Source organism: Canis lupus, chromosome 4 (genome assembly GCF_048164855.1).
Source record: "Canis lupus baileyi chromosome 4, mCanLup2.hap1, whole genome shotgun sequence".
In the NCBI taxonomy this organism is placed as follows: Eukaryota; Metazoa; Chordata; class Mammalia; order Carnivora; family Canidae; genus Canis; species Canis lupus.
In genome coordinates this window covers 76102471-76122506 of record NC_132841.1, presented here as the reverse complement: position 1 = coordinate 76122506, position 20036 = coordinate 76102471, and the positions used below count along the sequence as shown (strand labels likewise).

The 20036-nt window shown below is 52.2% G+C and overlaps 1 protein-coding gene across 6 annotated transcripts in view; it reads left to right on the top strand.

The window, feature by feature from the left end:
• Positions 1-19940, top strand: part of PDZD2 (PDZ domain containing 2) — a 358704-nt gene extending 338764 nt beyond the window's left edge. For all 6 annotated transcript variants that reach the window (XM_072824997.1, XM_072824996.1, XM_072824998.1 and 3 more), the window contains 7 exons: positions 168-312; positions 2936-6755; positions 8045-8162; positions 11306-11407; positions 12092-12353; positions 15356-15490; positions 16958-19940. In XM_072824997.1, the coding sequence (XP_072681098.1) occupies positions 168-312; positions 2936-6755; positions 8045-8162; positions 11306-11407; positions 12092-12353; positions 15356-15490; positions 16958-17151 (4776 nt within the window). In that variant the 3' untranslated portion in view covers positions 17152-19940. The remainder of the gene's footprint in view (positions 1-167; positions 313-2935; positions 6756-8044; positions 8163-11305; positions 11408-12091; positions 12354-15355; positions 15491-16957) is intronic.
• Positions 19941-20036: the final 96 nt, after the last annotated feature.

The following is a 20036-nucleotide window of genomic DNA, read 5'->3' as shown; positions in this document are numbered from 1 at the left end:
AGACCGTGCAATTTCTAGAGGATCTGACACCCAGGGTCCAGATCTTGTGGCTCCTAGGCGAGGGCTTCCCTGAAGTTCCCCAAAGCAGCTCTTCCGCGTGTGTGCTGTCTTAGAGGACAGAAAACCTGAAAGCTGCCGACAGTCACTTGTGCTTGTCGTTGTGCCAGGAATCCCTGGGGAAGCTGACCGTCCAGGAGGGGCATGTCCCTGCCACCTGGGGGCCAGCCAGTGCCCCGCCACACCCAGATGCCGGCCACTGCACAGAGAACCTGCTCGGAGCTACACCAGAGCCAGGGCAACAACCTGGGACAGGTAAGATGATTTTATTGCTTGTTAAGCGTCAAGATGGGAGGGCCGAAGTTTACCCTAAGAAAAATGTTACATGTGGAGAACTTTGAGGGGGGAAAAACCTTACACAGATGAATGATTTTTACAAGCTGCCTGCATTTCACAACTTGACTAGATCATGGTGCCTAAGCTGAGTTTTCATTCCACATCAGGCTGTGCCCATTTCAGCCGGCCGATGCCCTTTACCTACTTCGTGATGGGTACTTGAATGAATGAGACATGAGATGACACAGAGGAGGTCCCGCCCTTCAGAATTTCACCACTTGGCTCGCGTGAAATCAAATGCACCGAGAAATATTTTTTACCTCCTGCATCCGCAGAATATGTTTGAGCAGCGTGCTGAGGTCAACGAGATGCTCCTGGCCTGCATGGCTGGCGCTGGCCCTGGCAGGCCGTCCTGAGCACTAGTGCGTCTGTCTCGGCACCTCTGCGACCCCGTCTAGCTAAGAAACTGCACCGATGTCCCCTGTGTCCTTCTGCACCGCCACATCGTTTGCAGGGCTGCTGGGCCCTCCTCCCCCTCATGGGCTGTAATTGAGTCAACATCCTTTCCATTCTGGGACATTTGGCAGGGGACGGGGTTTACAAGTGAAGGATCTTTTTTGGGGGGGGGGAGGGTCTTAAGAATGATTTCGTGGTGTTTTAAAAGTGAAGGAAACAATTGTTCTTGTACAAAAACACTCTCAATTAACAGTATATAGAGGCAGACATGCTACTTGTCCATCTCAGTGAATTACAGCATCAAATCCTGCTAAATTCCTTCCTGAAGGATCATTTTGAAAGGTGACATAAGGGAGTGCCTCTATGTCATTTAATCCCCCTCAAAAATGCTTTTAAGTTACACACTTTTCAATGAAGTCAAATTGCTAATAAAATGTTATTTGTTCAGCAAGTGACTCTGAAGCTGAAGAGCAACCTTTTAAGTCCCCTCCTTTTAAGTCTCACTGAGACTTTTCCCCGTGGTTGGCACCAGCAGAAGCAGGAAGGTCATTCTGAAGGGAGCTCAGAAGGTTGAGCAGAGAAGGACAGGAGCCCGTGGATTCACATCTTGGCATGTCCCTTGCCTCCCACGGGGACCCGGGGTTACGTACGCTTTCCACGGGTGTCCCGATGGGCCAACCTTGTTGCTGCCAGGTGCTCTCTACACAGAGGTCATGCAGTCAGGGTCTAGATAATGGGCTGGGCTGTGGGGCCGACTTCCCAGGTGACCCCTGGCTATAAACTCTGTGCCCCTGGATCTGTTGCTAACCCACTCTGTGCCTCAGTTCTCCACTGTTCCAGAGCAGATGGTGACAGGACCTACCTCACAGTGTTGGGAGGCAAATTAAGTGCATGAGAAACTCTTAGCACAGTGCTACGTCCTAACAGTTAGTCTTTGTTGACATAGGAACTTCAGGAGAGGAAAGGCATATGCAATTAAGAGGATTCGTGTGGGAGATGTGGAGGGCATATAACACTTGGGGAGACAGTCTCCTCAAAGCAGGTGCTTCCATTGTCACTGTTTCACTGTAACCCAGAATCCTAAGAAAATAGCAAATCTAATGTTCTTTTTTATGCCAGTTTCCCTTGATTATAAGATGCCACGTGCCAGAGGCGGACAGATTAGCCCAAGAGTGTGCAGAGCCCTGTAAGGAGGCACCTCCAGGACAGGGGCTCTCCAGAACCCACCTCATACATGACTTCATTCCCTGCCGTCCCTGCACCGACACCTTTCCCTGCACCCCTCAGACCACATGCTCTTTCCTCCCTGCTTTCATTCCGTTTTCTTCTTCATCATCACTGTGTGGTCACCTCTCCTGCCAGCAGCCCCCTCTGGTCCCCACCCCTCTGTCCAAGCTCCCCAGATAACGGGGCCTTCCATTCCTCCCAGTCCTCCCAGTCCTCCCAGTCCTCTGAACACACTGGAGACACAGCTAAGGCACAGTGCGGACTTGCATCCTTCTGCAGCTCCCATGTGTCTTCCCAAGTTAGCCTCATCTCTCCTCTCCTGCTCTGAGTCCTGAGTCCCCAGAGGTCAGCACCCGATGGTTTTGTGCTTCACTGTAGGGCTCACAACGCGCACCTGAGGCCAAACCTACGATGAGACTAAATCAGGCACCCGAGCCCTCTGCAGAATGAACACAAGAGCTCAGGGACCGCAAAGAACAACAGCGTGACTCCTGAGGCTTTTGCCATCAGGGCAGATGGTGTAAAGAGCCCCGGCTGAAGGATTTCTGGTGTCCCCATCCTTAAAAATAACCGAGAGAGAGAGAGAGAGAGAGAGAGAGAGAGAAGGGCAGAAACCAGGCTTTACCCTGCCCGCCAGTCTCTCTCAGAGCTCCCAGAGCAGGGTGGCATTGTTAGAGGGGAGTGCTCTGTAATTTCAGAGCCAAAAACAGAACAACAAGGAGGCAACATTTAGGCTGTGGAAGGTCTTTCTGAAAAAAAACAAAAAACAAAAATTTGATATTGTTTAGTTTTCCTTTTTTTTTTTTTTTTTTTCTAATTGGGAATTTCTCTGTTTTCTCACGTTTCCCCCCCTCTGTCACCCCACCTCTCCCCCTCCCTCTCCCCATCACCCCACCTTTCATTTGCATTCTCACCCCAGGACTGGACGGCCCCCCGGGGCAGAAGGGGGCAGCTCACCCTGACCCCGGCGAGCCCTCGGCGGACACAGGGCACGCCAGGCGGCCTGAGGACCCCGGAAAGCCAGTGTCCCTGGGGGGTTCTGAGTCCGAGGACAGGGGTCAAGCCAGACTCGCCCAGGAGCACGGTTCGTCCCCCGGGAAGACGGCGGCCCCAGAAGCCAGCTCGCCCCGGAGGGCTGCTGCCCACGGGGGAGGACCCGAGGCAGAGGGAGCGTCTCCAGCCAGCACCGTCCTGGCTCGAGGCCTCCTCGCGTCCCAGGAGGACACACAGAGGGTCCCCGGGGACCACAGCAAGGCTCCGCAGACGACGGGAGTCCTCGTCCCTGAAGCCCCCCGGGGCTCGGCTCGGCTGCAGGACGCGGACTCCGTGTCCCAGAGGGCCCCGCGGGCCTGCCCCGCTCGGCCGTCACCTGCCGACAAGGCCGGGGGGGCGTGTGGCGGCGTCTCGGGGCACTGCTGCCCCGGGGCGGGGGGGGGCAGCCCCGTGACGGACATCGACAAACTCCTCCAGGAGCTGGGTGCCGCAGAGCCTCAGACAGGGGACCGGGTGGGTCAAGAGGGACGTTCTCAGGGCCAACCTCCAGCCGGCGCTGGAAGCGGAAGTTCCCGCCCCGCGGAGCCAGGCATGGGCAACCTGACGCCCGCCCCGAGGAGGGCCTGGGCAGCTGCTGGCCAGCCCCCCCCGCCACCGTGGGCCTCCCAGCCTTCAGTTTTAGATTCCATTAATCCTGACAAACATTTTACTGTGAGCAAAAACTTTTTGAGCAACTACTCTAGAAATTTCAGCAATTTTCACGAGGACAGCCTGTCCCTGTCGGGCCTGGGTGACAGCACAGAGCCGTCTCTCTCATCCATGTACGGCGATGCGGAGGACTCATCCTCTGACCCCGAATCCCTCACTGACGCCCCACGAGCTGCCACCAGGGACAACTGGTCACCTCCTCGTTCTCGCAGGGCTTCTCACAAGGAGGATACTACAGAGTCTGAGGAGGAGCAAATTGAGATTTGCTCTACAAATGGTTCCCCCAATCCGCCCTCAGCTACTGCCCATGCCCCTGCCCCTGCCCAGGCTGCACCCTGCCCTGTGCTGGCCAAGGTTCTGCCGTTAAAGCACAGTGCTCTGAGTCAAGTGGTAGGAAATCCGTGTGAGAGGGCGTCCTTTGTGCCAGGAACCTCACGCCTTTCAATCCCAAACGCTTCCCAGCCATTCTCTGTCTTGGATGTCAGCTCTCAGGAGCACGAACGCCATGCAGACAGGATAGCCCAGAACCCCGGGCCCTCGTGTGAAGAAATCGTGGAAGCCACCGGCGCTAGCTCAGCTGTGGAGAGCAGCCAGCCTCCTAAAACCGCCAGGCGTGTTCACAACCTTACCGTCACTCTCAGCAATCTGAACATGGTAAATGGTCTAGAACACGAATTGCTGGGTAACGAAATCCCGCATAAAACACAAGAGACAACTGTCAGTGCAACTGAAAGCCGGTCCCCCTTCAGTGGGGATGTCCCCAAGAATGGGGAGTCTCTTTTGGCCAATCTGCACATCTCCGAAAGTGAAGACCTGGATGATTTGCTACAGAAACCAAAAATGACCTCCAGGAGGCCCATCATGGCCTGGTTTAAAGAAATAAATAAAAATAACCATGGTACGCATTCCCAGGGCAAAACTGAAAAGGAGCAACCCGTGGTGCCCGCCAGAAGCCCCGACTCCAAAGGTCAGGTGTCGGGCTCCAACCACAGAAAGGGGGTTGCTGGGCCTCAGAGCCCTCTTCAGCCAAAAGTGAGCCTGGAAAATAAAGACCCACCTAAAAAAGGTGCAGTGGAAACACTTGTGAGTAACGGCCAGAAACCCAAATCCGGTCCTAAGCTGAAGAGACTGAGCATCAAAAGCAAAAGCAAAGCCAGTTCGGAGGCCCCTGCGGCCAATATGGCCAAGGCTGGGGGGGCGGACCCCAGGAAACCCCTCATTTCACCCCAGGCCTCCCACAGAATGCTCTCCAAGGCAGTGGCCCACCGGGTCCACGCGCCTGAGCACCTGGAGCCCGGCCAGGACGGCCCGGCCTCCCCGCGGCCTCCTCCGAGCGGGCCGGAGAGCGGGCCGCCCGCCACCCCGGGCTCGCCCAAGGCCCCCGCGGCCGAAACGGGCGCCTGGGCCTTCGCGGCCCCCCAGGCCGCCGCCAAGGCCCTCCCTGAGCAAGGCGCGTGCGGCAGATGGCATGCGGCCGCCCGCCCGGAGCCCGACCCAGCGTGCCCCGCCTGCGGCCCCGAGAGCAGGCCGCCCCCTGCAGCCCCGGGGGGCCGCGTGGCCTGCGGCCCGATGGATCCAGCGCCAGCCGCCGCCCAGCCCGGGCCGCCGAGCGACAGAGGCAGCAGAGTCCTCGCCGCCGGTCCCCGCGAGCCCCTCGAAAGGACCCACCAGCTGAAAATAGTTGACATTTCCTCTGAGAGGATGCCCAAGGCGGCCTGTGGCGACAAGGCCGCGGGGAGGGACCGGCTGGGAGGGCTCTTGGCCCAGGGCGAAGCCAGACCCTGTCAGCCGTCAGGGGAGCCGGCGCCCAGGCGTCCCTCGTCGCTCCCGCCCCGCGCCTCCCAGCTGGAGCAGGACACCCCGCGGCCCTGCGGCGCCCCGAAGCCCTGCGACTCCCCCCGGGCCAGGTGGGGCCAGGCGCCCGGCTCCCCGGGGCCGCCCAGGGGGGGCGCGGCCGCGGGCCCGGCCAGGCCGGCCACCAGGACCTACTCCATGCCAGCCCAGTTTGCCAGCCACTTCGGACGGGAGGCGCAGGCCAGCGGCGGGGGCCCCCCGGAGGCCCGGGCGTCCCGAGGCGGGGTGCTCGGCCTGGCCGACGGGCAGGGCGTCTACAGCGTGAAGCCCCTTCTGGAGACCTCGAGGACCCTCCCGGCCACGGACGGCGCGGCCGCCCTCTCGGTGCAGGAAAGCAGCTGCCAGGTCACAGACAAAATCAAAGTGACCAGGAGACATTACCACTCGGAGCAGAACTACGAATCTACCTCATTTTTCTCTGTGAAGCAGAGGATCAAGTCTTTCGAGAACCTGGCCAACTCCGACCGGCTGGTGGCCAAGTCCGGCGCGGCCCCGTTTCTGTCGGCAGGCGGCAAGCCCCCCGTCGGGAGGCGGTCGTCGGGCAGCAGCGCTTCGGGGAGCCTCGGCCACCCTGGCGACCCGACGGCGAGGTCGCTGCGACGCAGCCTGAGCTCCTGCAGCGAAAGCCCCAGCGAGGCGGGCGCCCTGGGGCCGCAGCTGACCAAGTCCCCGTCCAGCACGGCGCTCACGGTGCCCCGGCCGCACGCAGCGGCCGCCGGGGACCAGGGCCCCGACCCGGACCCGGACCCGGACCCGAAGGGATGGCTCGGGCCCCCCGGCCCCCCCGGCCCCCCCGGCCCGGCTGCCCCCGCAGCCTCACCCGCCAAGAGGGGCAAGTCGGCGGGCCGCCGCGCGCAGCCCTCGGCCCTGTCCCGCTCCAAGCTGCAGGAGCTGAGAGCCCTGAGCATGCCCGACCTGGACAAGCTGCGCAGCGAGGACTTCCGCGCGGGGCCCGCCGCCGTGCTCTTCAGGACCGAGCTGGAGATCGTCCCCAGGAGGCCGCCGGCCTCTGCCGCCGGAGGCCTCAACGGGCCCACTGCCCTCTCGTGCCCCGTGCGGCCGGCGGCCGGGGCCTGTCCCGCGGGGAGCGGCCCTAAGGCCGCGGAGCCCGGGGCCCCCAGCTCGGCCCACCTCGTGGGTGAAGCCACCCGGGATCTGCCTTCTGGAAAAGGCTGGTCAGTTAAGTAAGTATCTGCCTGTCCCCTTTTATTCGAACAAACTTTTTTTTTTTTTTTTTTTTTTTAAGAATTACAAACCAGCTTTAGATTTATAGAAAAGTTGCAGAGAGAGTGTGGAGAGCTCCCCTGTACCCCTCGCCCAGCCCCTCCCGATGCTGACACCTTCCCTAATCCTGGGTCAAAAGAATCCTGGGAATCCTGGATTGCCAAAAATCCAATCCTGGCAAAAGAAACTAATAATGCAGGAAGAACCCAGAGAGCTAAACTGCAGGCTTCATCAGATTTCACCGACCAAACTTCACTACCGTCCCTTTCCTCTTCCAGGATCGCGCATGACATTGAGCCCCCTTGGTTTTTAATATCAGTACTAGAAAATAGTAGGGTCTGCAGGAGGGTGTTTCTGCCAGAATGTTGCTCTACAGAGAAGCCTTGATGGGACGGGGCGCTTAAGAGCAGCCACCATCAGACATGAGAGCGGACAGGGCAGGCCACACCTCAGTTTGGGACAGTCGGGGCCTTCGAAGGTGACCAGAATTACCATAAGAAAATTTCTAATGTATCTTAAAGGGTATTTTTTCATGTCACATTTTCTGTTGAGGGCAGCCCGGGTGGCTCAGCGGTTTAGCGCCGCCTTCAGCCCAGGGTGTGGTCCTGGGGTCGCAGGATCGAGTCCCCGTGTCAGGCTCCCTGCATGAGGCCTGCTTCTCCCTCTGCCTGTGTCTCTGCCTCTCTCTGTGTGTCTGTCATGAATTAATAAATAAAATCTTTTAAAAATTAAAAAAATAAAATAATTTAAGAAAAGAAATTTTCTGTTGAGCTCCGGGATTGGTTCCTTCACATCCGAGGGATCCCAGAAGCCAGTCACTCCCAGTGCTGCTGGCAGTGAATGAAGTTCCTGTTCAGCACTCAGGATTCTTCCCGTAGTTTATTGTTTGTTTGTTTTTTGTTTTTTTGTTTTTAAGATTTATTTATTTATTCATGACAGGCACAGAGAGAGAGGGGGGCAGAGACACAGGCAGAGGGAGAAGCCCGCTCCATGCAGGGAGCCCGATGTGGGACTCGATCCCCCGTCTCCAGGATCGAGGCCTGGGCCAAAGGTGGCGCCAAACCGCTGGGCCACCAGGGCTGGCCTCTTCCCCTAGTTTGAGTGGAGAGTTACGCTGACCAAAATACAGCCTGACAATCAGAAAATGCCTGCAGTTTGGTGGAAAGGAGAGATCATTTTAAACACGTCCTTATGAAATGGAAAAATGGCCTTTTTCTTTAATGTTCTTCAACCATATTTCTGTCTTTAGTCTGGATCAACTTCTCGTCTCCGCGGGGGACCAGCAAAGACTGCAGTCTGTCTTATCATCGGTGGGGTCAAAGTCCACCGTCCTAACTCTCATTCAGGAAGCGAGAGCACAATCAGAGGTGAGTGAACCGGGACAAGCCAGGGTCAGGCAGCGGCGGGGGCGTGTGGCCAGGTGGGGGCCCCCGGCGCCCCAAGAGCCCAGGATTGCTCTGCCCTGTCCGTCCGTGCAGGCGTCTGCCGCAGGGTCTGACTTCCCGCTCACTTGTGGCTTGCTCCTCAAGCTGCACCCCGTCCTGAAGTTCAGGGGCCAGATCTGTGCAGCTGCTGTTTTCTTTCCCCACTGGTGACTGGTTACCATCCTCCTGACCCCCCACACCCGGGTTGTCTGCCCGGGGCCCTCAGAACCCAGCTAGGCAGCTTGGAAATGTGAGGGAATGGCCACAAGCAGGTCTCCCTGCGCCTAGGTGGACGTTAACTACTTGTCAAGGGAGCCACCTGCTGGGGAAACGGGTTAGCGTCTGCGTGGCCCTACCTGGGCCCCCGTGTAAGAGCCTCTGAAGCCTGGGGTTCAAGACAATGTGGCTAAAGGGTCCTTCAATAAATTGGAGGTGACGGTAAACAACAACAAAAGAAGCCGTGGGTTCATATCTAGAATACGTCTCTGAAGAATAACGTTAATTTCCCAGGACGGCCCACAGAGATTTGAACCCCTAATAAATGAATATTTCTATTTAGAGGCAAAAAGCAAATATGAACAATTTTTCTCGATGGGTAATACGCCTGGGTCACTGACAGATCCGAGAACACTGTTCCGGAAATTCTAACATTACCCAGAGGGGCTGTGACGTTGGCATCTCCTGGGGAGTGAACCAGGATGGACAGGGGACCGGTCGCCCTTAGCCCGGGCCCGCTCTGGTCCTCAGCCTACTGGTTTGGGTCTGCACAGTTCACCTTCAGACGTCCAGCATTTTTCACTTTCAGTAAAAGGGACTATGCTGTCATTTCCCTTCTTCCTTCGACTTGTGACAGTAAGTACGTGGCTCCTGCACGCAAGTCCTGTCCTGGCGTTTCCAGTCACGGTGGCACGGTGGGATCACGCTCTGCCAGGTCCCTTTACCTCCAGACATTCTGCAGCTTGAGATAAAGCGTAGAAGGAGAAAAGGAGAAAGTCTCAACCAACCTCACAGATGAGATTCACACATTTTCATGAACCACAAACAAAATGGGAGACTCTGTGTGTAGACAGGAAGGGGACAGAGCTCCTCCCCAGAGTGGGGGCACAACCTGGGGCCTCCCACCTCCCTCGCTCCAGTCCCACACTCACCACCAGACAAGAACTGTGGTTTCACGCGGAAGGGCCTTCCTACCTGGATCAGAAGGCGGCTTTCCCCCTTCCTTTCCTGCAGCCTTCAGTTGCTCTTTGATTGAGTATGGTTTTGTGGGTGCCAAAAGCAGGACTGCACACGATTCCCCCGTGGCTTACTGTAGGGGAGACCGTAAGTGATCGGAGGCCAAAAACAAGCCCTGGTCCTCTGGCCCCAACACATGCAAACCTTGGGGAGCTCTTGGTGGTGGGTGTCGCTTCCCTGATGCTGTGCTAAGCTGCTTAGAGGCCAGATTTGGCCTCACAGCTCCTAGGACACTTGTATCCTCAAATGCAACCAGGAAAAAAATTTTGAGTAGTTAAAATTGGGGTATTATGTCCTAGAATGCAAGAGAATCCCATTTTCAAATGTTCCCTATTTTGGGATCAAACATTACCTCCCAGAAGCTACACAGAAGTCAGGTACCAGAACCCACGCTCCCATTTTCATGGAGAGAGCCTTGTCGTCCTCATCCTCTCCACTGAGTGGTGTCTGAGCGGGTGAACGGCAAGACTCGCTCGTAAAGTCAAAATCCCCCCAGAGGTCTGCCCAATATTCTAGTGTCAACGTATGGAGATTTGGTTTGAATGAACTTCTTTAGGGAGGTGTAAATGCACAGGGGTTACCCTTTAGGACCCACAAATAGGACTAAAGTGACTTTTAAATATTGGCTTCCTTCCCCAGCGTAATATGGAGCTGGTTCTCTCTTTCAATGTTTTCACTCTCTCGCCAAAGCAACCTTTAAGCATTATTGTTCAATTCTTTTTCTGTTGCTGGGTTGAGAACACCTTGAATTGATAGATTATAAATCACTTCATGGGGGCCCTAGCAATGCAGATCTTTAAAATGTTGCTAAATCATATATACAGCATGTGGGCAAAGGAAGTCAAAATTCAGATTAATTAGCCCAGCTTCAATTATTTTAAAATGTTTTATTTCAAGGTATCTTTTGTTTGATGCTTGAAACATAGGGCAGTCTTCTGTTACTTAACCCTAGGACACGACTAGGAATGTTCTAGTCTCAATACAGGTTGACAGTTTTAAAGTTCTTTATGTTTTTTTTTTTTAAACATACTTTGTATTTTATCACCACCACTTCATTCCCTGCACCTGGAATCCAATGAACTGAACATGGCAGAAGGGGGACATAACCAACGGCCTCAGTGGGCTCTCATCCTGTGGCAAACATCTCTCTGCTGCTGTTGATACTGGCTTGGCTAACCTGTAGACTTCAACAGTAGAATAAAGAAGCCCCTTCATGATCACATTATGTGCTCTGATCAGATTTGGGAAGACACAATCTGGTGCCTCGTATAGCTCCTACGTTTGTCCCCTGCCCCTGCCTCATCCTGGTCCGTGTCCACCCTGCCAGCAGTTCCATAGCTACAGGATAGACCCTCAAAACTGGGGCACACTCTATGTCAGCACCACCCAGGAGGGGTGCACGATGGTTGGGAAGAGACTCCTCCGATTCCAATATGGTGGGAAAACTCTAGAATAACCACTGGGGTTCATGGCGACCAGCTCTGCAGCACTGCAAGAGGACTCACATCAGAGCTTCCTAGCTCTTGGCACAAGGAACGTGCAGCTGACTCTTGAACAACACAGCTCCACTGATGCACGAGGTTCTACGGCACTATAAACGCGCTCTCTTCCTTAGGATTCTCTTAATCACATTCTTTTTCTCTAGCTTTAGGAATAGAGTCTACAACACAACATAGAAAAGATGTGTTAGCCAACTGTTCGTGTCATAAGTAAGGCTTCCAGTCAACGGCAGGTTATTAGTAGTTAAGTTTTAGGGACAAAATTATATGCAGATCTGACGGCGCAGAGGTCGGTGAGCCAACCCCCGTGCTATTCAGCGGCCAACTGTACTTTTTTCTGTTTCTTTTCACTAGAACAAAGAAGATGTTTGCTTCATCGTCTTGAATAAAAAAGAAGGCTCAGGTCTGGGATTCACTGTGGCAGGAGGGACAGACGTGGAGCCAAAATCAATTGTGGTAAGTGACAAAGTCAAGATGCTCTCACGAAAGCCACTCCCAAAGCAGCCTCACGTGTGATCAGGACAAAATTCAGGTCAACGAGTTCAAAGAATGCTGGTGTTTGTTTCCCCCAACAGGACAAAAATGGAAAAGTGGGGAAAGTCATACATAATCTAGTCATTGGCAGAGATGCACATTTTTACCACAGAGCTGACTGACGCACAGACCAAGCGACCTAGTCGATGCCAATACACAGAAGCACACTTTTCTGTGGTAGCCTCATATTCACCTGAACACTTTATTGAAGCACTAGAGAAACACTAGGATCAACCAAACCTACGTGCACTTCTGAAATTACTTCCCCCTCAAGAACAACCTAAAATTTTAGATCACGCAAAGGCCTTTGAGATCATTAGGGAGGCCACCGTCATGAGACAAGACCAGGTCCTGTTTGGTTTTGTATTCTTATTGCCCCACGGAGCACCAGGCACATATTAGACACCAGCAAGAAGTTGAGGAAGAAACGTAGTCAGATGCTGACACTGACGTTTCTAATTCCATCTCTCAGGCTTTCAGTAAACCACATTCGTATGATTTGAAAAACTGCCATTAGAAAGTTCCTCGACTAGAGATTTGCAGCTGCCCTTTTGCTTTTCCTGGAGGTTATAAGTGACTCTGGTGTTTGTCTTCGCCTCACCTCAGGTGCACAGGGTGTGTTCTCAGGGGGCTGCTTCTCAGGAAGGGACTGTGAACCGAGGGGATTTCCTTCTGTCCGTCAATGGTGCCTCGCTGGCTGGCTTAGCCCACGGGGATGTCCTAAAGATCCTGCACCAAGCACAGCTGCACAGAGACGTTCTCGTAGTCATCAAGAGAGGGAACGATCAGCCCGGATCCTCCAGTAGGCAGGACGCCAACGGGAAGGGCTCGTTCTCCAGAAAGACCAGCCCCTTGGAGCCTGGTATAGGTAAGATAGCCGTTTACTCCCCAGCAGGGTATGAGCAGCTGAAAGAGTAGCTTCTGGTTGAACACAAAGGAATATAACTACTGTCATCTGGGTCAGAGGAATAAAATGCAGGGGCACCTGGGTGGCTTGGTTAAGCGTCTCTTGATTTCAACTCAGGTTGTGATCTCAGGGTTGTGAGATCGAGCCCCATGTCAGGCTCCACACTGAGCTTGGAGCCTGCTTGAGATTCTCTCTCTCCCCCTATTCCCCCTGGCCCCGCCCCAAACCTTCTCTCTCCCTCAAAAAAAAAAAAAAAAGAAGAAGAAGAAGAAGAAGTAGAAGGAAGAAGGAAGAAGAAGAAGAAGAGGAGGAAGAGGAGGAAGAAAGAAGAAAGAAGAAATAATAAGAAATCAAATGTGGTGAAGTCTAATGTTTGTGGATGCTTCTTGAAAAAGCAGTGTTCCAAGTAAGTTAGAAACCACCACCCCCAGCAGTTAAAGCCATACCGTTGAAGATTTTAAACAACTGCTTGACAGCTTCTCTACATGTGCTAAGAAGGAAGCCCTTTCACGTTTACATCTTCTTAGGACTTTAGTGGTCAGTCAGTAAAACACGGAACTCTTGTGATGAGGGGAATCATGTAGAGTGTGTAGAAAGAAGTTCCAGAACTGAAATTTGTCCTTGGAAACCATCAGAGTTTCTAGTCTTTCCTGTTTTAGAAAAACCTAAGGAAATGGGGGGAGAGGCACAAATGCTTAAAAATAGAGACTGTAGCCTTCGTCAACCAAAAGGAATTTATAAAAAGAGGTTCAGAAGTGGTTTTCCTATGTGCCCTCCGTACTGTCAGCCCAGGGCTCGCTGGGAAGGCATTGGAGGTATTTGCTCGGAACTAAGTACAAGGCTGATTGCGGCCTTCAGAGAACCACTTCCGGCCTCAGTGGTGTCCTCACCTTTGGAGTTCAGGAGCAATGTCTTTAGTCCAGACAGCAAGGAGAACCTGTGGAAGCTCGGGTCAGGGCGCTGCCTTCAGGGGAGGCCTTTGGTTTCTTCTCGACCTCTCTCCCCAGTAAAGTCAAGGGTAGCTGAACTCCTCTCTGTTCACTCGGCTGCGTGGTGGCCTGGGCTGTGTGTGATTGCTTTGCTGAAAATAGCACGCATTTCCACTGAACAAATGGGCAAGTCTTCTTGTCCAGATGCCTCCACGGGCCAAGAGTGTTCTCAGCCTTCTCCTCTGTTGTCTTGCTCTTGCTCTTCTAAAAAACTGAAGCACTTCCTGATATCGGGAAACATCTTCAGTCGTCAGACCTTAGGCTCACCTTTGCTCCACCACTCGCTGTACTTTCAGCAGGATCCTAGAAACTTAGCGTCATAGGAAACCACCTGGGACTTAATCCCGACAGCTTTCAGAGTTCTTAAGACTCAAGAACTCAGCATATGGAAGGTTATCCTGTCATTTATAATCATTAAGTGTTCCTGTGCTACTTCAGAACACATCTGGCCTAAAAAAAAAAAAAAAAAAGAACACATCTGGCCTTGAACCTGATTCTACAGAGTTACCAACTTGTAGGCACATGCAGGGCTTAAATTTCATTTTTTCACATCTCTATTCCTTACAGTTCCCCTGCCCAGCGCTCCACCCAACCCTTGCAGGTGTCCCTTAATGTGCCCGGAGAGCAGCCCCCATGGGGACTGATGCGGTGGGCTGGATCATCCCTGCGGTGGGCTGGATCACAGGAGAGGCACCTAGGAAGCTTTTTAAGATCCTACTGCCCAGCAAATTCCCCAGCTCAATTAAGTCACAAACCCTGAGGGGTGAGGGCCCCGGGCCTAGCATCACTAGGAGAATCTGGCCAGAGCTGAGGGCCACTGTAATGCGCCTGTTTTCCTGTTTAAGAGCAAGTGAAATCACCTACTGAAAAACCGTTGTTGCTCCTGTTAGCACATCTCCTCCGGCCCACGTGGAACGTGAAGTGATCTTTAAACCACACTAACGGACTGAACCTTATGTTCAAAGGCAGGGATGCTGGCTACCTTGGCCTCAACCCAAAGCGGGCAGGTTACTCTGTGGTCCTTCCCCTGCCCCCCTGCCCCCCGCCCCCGACAACCCAGGGCACCTGTCCACTCACCTCCTTAACGTCCTTCGCTGGTAAAGCGTGCAAATAAGAGAAATAAAAGGCGAGCTGACCGTCTCCACTCAGACCTCAGGGATGGCCCCTAGCCAGGCCGCTCCAAACCAGCACACAGAACAGGTGCCAGCTTGTTGCAGGGCAGAACCCGTTGCCAGGGAAACGTCCCCCCACACCCCTCAGCCTGCGTGGAGAGAGGGCAGCGAAGGCGGCCGGTGTGTGATGAAGACACACACGAGTGTGGCAGCAGGGGGAAGGACGGGAGCTCTGGAATCCGTGCTCACAGGTGTGAGGTGTGGCATTGGCTTTCCAGTGCCAGGCTGCGACACTCGGCGGCCGCCGGCGGGCAGGGGCGGCAGGAAACCCAACTTGACTCTCCGAGCGTGACTTCGCTGGGACACAGCCACAAGGTGTGGGGCTCGCCAAGGGCAGTTTGGCCTCTGCACGTCTCCAGTCCACGCGGGCACGAGAGCCTCCTCCGTGCTGACGGGCCATGCCTGAGGCCCCTGGGTGGCTCCGTCGGTTGGCGGCCTGACTCTTGCTGTCGGCTCAGGTCCTGATCTGGGGATGCTCGAGCCCGGTGTGGAGCCACTTGGGCCCCGCACCCAGTGGGGAGTCTGCTGCTCTCCTCCCCCCTCTGGCACTGCCCACCCCTGCTCATGGGCTTGCACACGCACACCTGCTCGCTTGCTCTCAAATGTTAAAAAAAAAGAGCAAATGGTGCAGGTGCAGCAGGAACACACCCACAAGGTCAGCTCCAAATCTGGGGCACCCATCCCGACGCTGGCTTCAAAGGTAGATGGGACTCAGGGGTGCCAGGGGAACACATCTGGGGGACCGGAGAGGAGGTGATGAGTGACCTTGTCATTGCCATCCTTGCGGATGTCGTCACTGCAGGGAGAAGCGTACCTTCGCACGACGCGCTGTGTGTGGAAGTGCTGAAGACGTCTGCTGGGCTGGGACTGAGTCTGGACGGAGGAAAGTCCTCAGTGGCTGGAGACGGGCCCCTGTTCATCAAGAGGGTGTACAAAGGTAACGCCAGCAAAGCCAGTGCGCTGGGCCCCGTGCACGACTGCGCCTTCGTTTGGAAAATGTTCTCGTTCTTTCTCACAGGCTGTCCTGTGTGTCAGCCTCCGTGTCTTACACGCAGGAACCCCGCTGCCTGTCAGACAGGTACTATTATCATCACTCCTGGTCCGCGTGCCGCAGGGAATTAAACAGCCCCCAGGTCACCCAGGTATAAGCCCGGCCGAGCAGGCCTTGCCCCCAGGCAGCCCGGCTCCGAGGTCTGCGTCCCGAGCCTCCGTACCCTCCCCCGGACCCGTGTAGCCACAACTGATGTGAACACACACCAGGCGAAGGGGAGGCCGTGAGCACTGCCGGTCAGGGGCATTCACGTGGCTCGGGACCGTATTCGGTTAAAGTTGCAAATACTAGACTTCAGGGAAGTGACGCTGAGAGCAGTGCAGATCGCTGAAGCATGTGGTAGGCACAGGGCTCTTCGTGGACTTGAATAATCGTTTTACGATCTTGGACAGTTCTCCAAAGTCTCTCCAGGATCCTGTGCTGAACAATTAGCTTAGAAGTTTAAGGGGCGGCCTGGGTGGCTCAGCGATTAAGCGCCCACCTTCAGTCCAGGGTGTGATCCTGGGGACCCAGGATCGAGTCCTACCTCGGGCTCCCTGCATGGAGCCTGCTTCTCCCTCTGCCTGTGTCTCTGCCTCTCTCTGTGTCGAATGAATGAATGAATGAATGAATGAATGAATGAATGAAGTATAATTATACTGAGGCACCTGGGGGGCTCAGTCAGGTAAGAGTCCAACTCTTGGTTTCAGCTCAGGACCTTGTCCCAGGGTCATGAGATTGAGCCCAGTGCCAGGCTCCGTGCTCAGCAGGGAATCTGCTTGAAGATTCCCCTCTCTCCACTCTGCCTCTCTCTTCCAGCTCCTGCACGTACCCAGTCATTCTCTAAATAAGTAATCTTTCTTTTTTAAGTGTAATTATACTAATAATATTAGTACATATAAAAATCTGTATATCCTATATGTAAAATACTGTTACATTAGTCATGTTAACAGTATCAGTATGTAATCTGTGTAACACACACACAAACATATAGTCCTAAACTTATTACACAGAAAGCTGTGTAAGTAATCTCCAGTCACTGATTAGCGATCATGGTATACTGGATAGACGTAGAACCTATTTTCCTGCATTTACTGGCCATTTGGATTGTTGATTAAATACACTGAAAATACCTTAGCCTCGCGTCCATTGCTTATGTGTCTTAGGAGGAAGGGGGGGGATTACAGATCTGATTATTTTTATGTAGTTAAATCTTTCAAGAGTATATGCACTGTGTGCCTTAAGAACAATTTCCCTATCCTAAAATATGGGCATATCAGTCAGAGATTTTTCTCATCTAAGTCCTTAGCTTACTTGGAATGTATTCTGAATACCAGGAAAGCCCCGACCATTATTCTGTATTTATCCTCGCAGGTGGAGCAGCTGAGCAAGCTGGAACAATAGAAGCTGGAGATGAAATTCTCGCCATTAATGGGAAGCCCCTGGTGGGGCTCATGCACTTTGATGCCTGGAATATCATGAAGTCTGTCCCAGAGGGGCCTGTGCAGTTGGTAATAAGGAAGCCAGGAATTCTTCCAGAAACAAGCACCAGTAGTGATACTCACTAGCGCTGCTTCTTACTTTTTTTTTTTTTAATTTAACAAGAATCTCCTTTTTCTCAGTTCCCTTACTTTAGCAAATCAGAAGAACTTCTTGAAACACTGGGTTCCTAAAACAACATAGGAACATTGGCACAGGCAAGGATGATAAACACCTCCAAGTTTTTACCTGTACGTGGAGCTGACCTGTTGTGTACGCGGCGGCAACGGATCTGACCTCTGGGGGCCCTCAACCTGGACCGCGCAGGCCAGGAGGGACCGTTTTGTTCCAGCGCCTGTCCCCTCCTTTTTATGTTTACTGACGGGGAAACAAACGTGGCATGCCCTCTTCATTCGAAACATTTACCTAAGACCTTCGCATCCTTCCTGCCTCCTCTCCCACCGTTCCCAATCCTGGCAGTTCGGGAGCTTAACCAGGTCTGAGGGGCAACACAAATGTCACAAATAAAGGACTACAGTTTTATATGATTTTGTAAGTAAATAAGAGAATGCTTTTAGGCACATTCAGTGGGAGGAGCTGTAGGTCTGTACGTTACCGTGAAAAGAAAATGAGACTTAAGAAAAAGTTATGACCTAACAGTTAGGCTGAGCTCAGGAATTATCCAAAAATGAAAAAGCAAAATACAGAAAGTGATATTTTTTAGTGAGTGTAATAAATGTGCAATGTATGGATGCAGAGTTCAACTCAGCGGATTATTGATCATCATGAAGTGCTGATCGTGATCTAAAAGTGTAAGTCGTAAGGCTATTTTACAGAAATGCAGTTCTGAGAAAGCATACTAAATAGCCATGAACTTTGCTGCTTGGAATGAGCAGAAAGTTCCAGCTCTGAAAGCACCTTGCATCTAGTTTGGAACTTGTCTTGAATAAGTGCTTGAATTCAAGACCAGTCAACACAAGGGTGGGCAGAAATACCATAGTCACTGGGTTTCCATTTCTATATTTTATGCACTCCAAACACTAATTTAAGCTAGATTTTTGGAAATCTTTTTAGCATCCTTGGATTTATAACCATAAGCATTACATTTACAACCCGAAGGGCGGAGCTTAAAAAAAATCATCTTTTAGGGGATTTTTGGTTGGCTGGTTTTCCCCTTTCCCAACAAGCTTATGAAATCTCCCCTCTCCAAGCACTGGCCCGCTCTTCCTGACCTGGGTGTAATGACGGCTCTGCAGTGACTAAAGTGTTTGCGGGTCTTGTTTTCCTGTTTTACAAATTCTTCCTTTTGCCAAAATGGTTTCCCTGCAGAAGACTGTTGTGACTCACACTGCCCGTGCAACTCGTCCCGGCTGCTGTCCCGCCAAAGCAGGACTTCGTAGTAGCTGCTCCCATTCCGTGCACTGTTCCCAGTCACAAAACTGGCTTTTCCCCTCCCTGCTGCACCTCCTTTCCTTCAGTGAAACCTCCATCAGCTTCATTTACCAAAATGTAAAAAAAAAGAAGACAATGGGGAACACGGGTGAGTCACTCTTTCAAGGTAAAGAAGCAGAACTGTGTCGTACACCGTAGATCCCAGGGGGACGCAGACCAGCAGATCACGTCCTGGGAATACGGGTGAGGACGCCGAACCTGCGTGCATGAGGACGCCAAGGTTTCATGCTGGAGACTTCTTTCAATAACCTACAGCTTGGGTCTATGGCTTAGAGAAGAGAACTGAGGTCACTGTATACACAACACCCCCCCCCCCCCCGCCCAATCGTGGAGCTGCTTGAGCTGTCACCTGTGTACATTGTTTTTCCGAGTGACTAATCCCTTACAGTAAACCTCCGTAGAGTTGGCCCAGAGGGGTCTCTCAGATTAGAATGAAGTATCTGGCTGGTGTGAGCCCAGATTTTTTTTTTTTTTTTAAACAGGTTATACAAAAGAGAATGTAGTACAAGAATTAGCTAGAAAGACCTGATTAATTTAGCTTCTACTTTTCACTACACTTCCAGGTAGGATACCATAGGCAGTCAATGCAAGGTGCATGCTAGATTGTTTTTAAGTCCCTGGGGTCAGTTTTGTGGTTTCTGCTTTCTTGCCTTAATGGTAAGAGAATATTTGCCTCCACTCTTCCAGCTGTGCCTACTAGTAAGAAATTCACAGTCCTCCGTGAAGAGACAGGAATTTCTAGAGCAATTTGGAGCAAGGGAACGGTCTCCTTCGGAGAGTCCCTAACCATCATATCTGAAGAGTGCAAGGGTAGACCTTTTGCTCACTAACATATGTTAAAGTCATCATTTCTAGTAGATTTTGCCAGAAGAAGGTTTCCCTGGCCAACAGTTGGAATTTAAGGGAGAAAGCAAAAGGCTAAACTATCTCTGACCCTAAGATAGAAAGCTACTTATTTGTCCTCAGTGTTCAAGGCATGACTAGTATTTCTAATTAGTCTAATTCCCACACTTCCTGAAGTGAGCACTAATGGTATATCATCCTACTAAAACTTTCATTGTTTTGGTTTTCTGATTCATCAGTCATCCACAATAAGCTATGAGGGTAAATATGTGTTATAACAAGTAAATCGTAGTTGCAAGGATATTCTGTGAAGGTTGAAGTAGTTGGGTTTCATTTCTGTCCTCCAAAACACATCTCATTTAATTTTACGGTTGACTTAATTGGCACCACACCTGTTGTATGATATTATACATTATCCTTTATTTATGTAAAATAAAATGCCTTATATATTATTGAAGAGTAAGTGCAATAATATGAAATAGCCTGTACATTTTTAAAATGTTGTCGCCAAGTTATGTAAATCCACATCTCTGTAAACAACCTTTTTTAAGTAATTTTAAAAAAATAAACACTCTGCTTACTACTTGGGTTTTTTTTAATTCTTCCGGTCTACAAAGTAACCTACTATTATCTCACGATAAGAAATGTTTATTATTACCTAAATTATTACATAAATGAG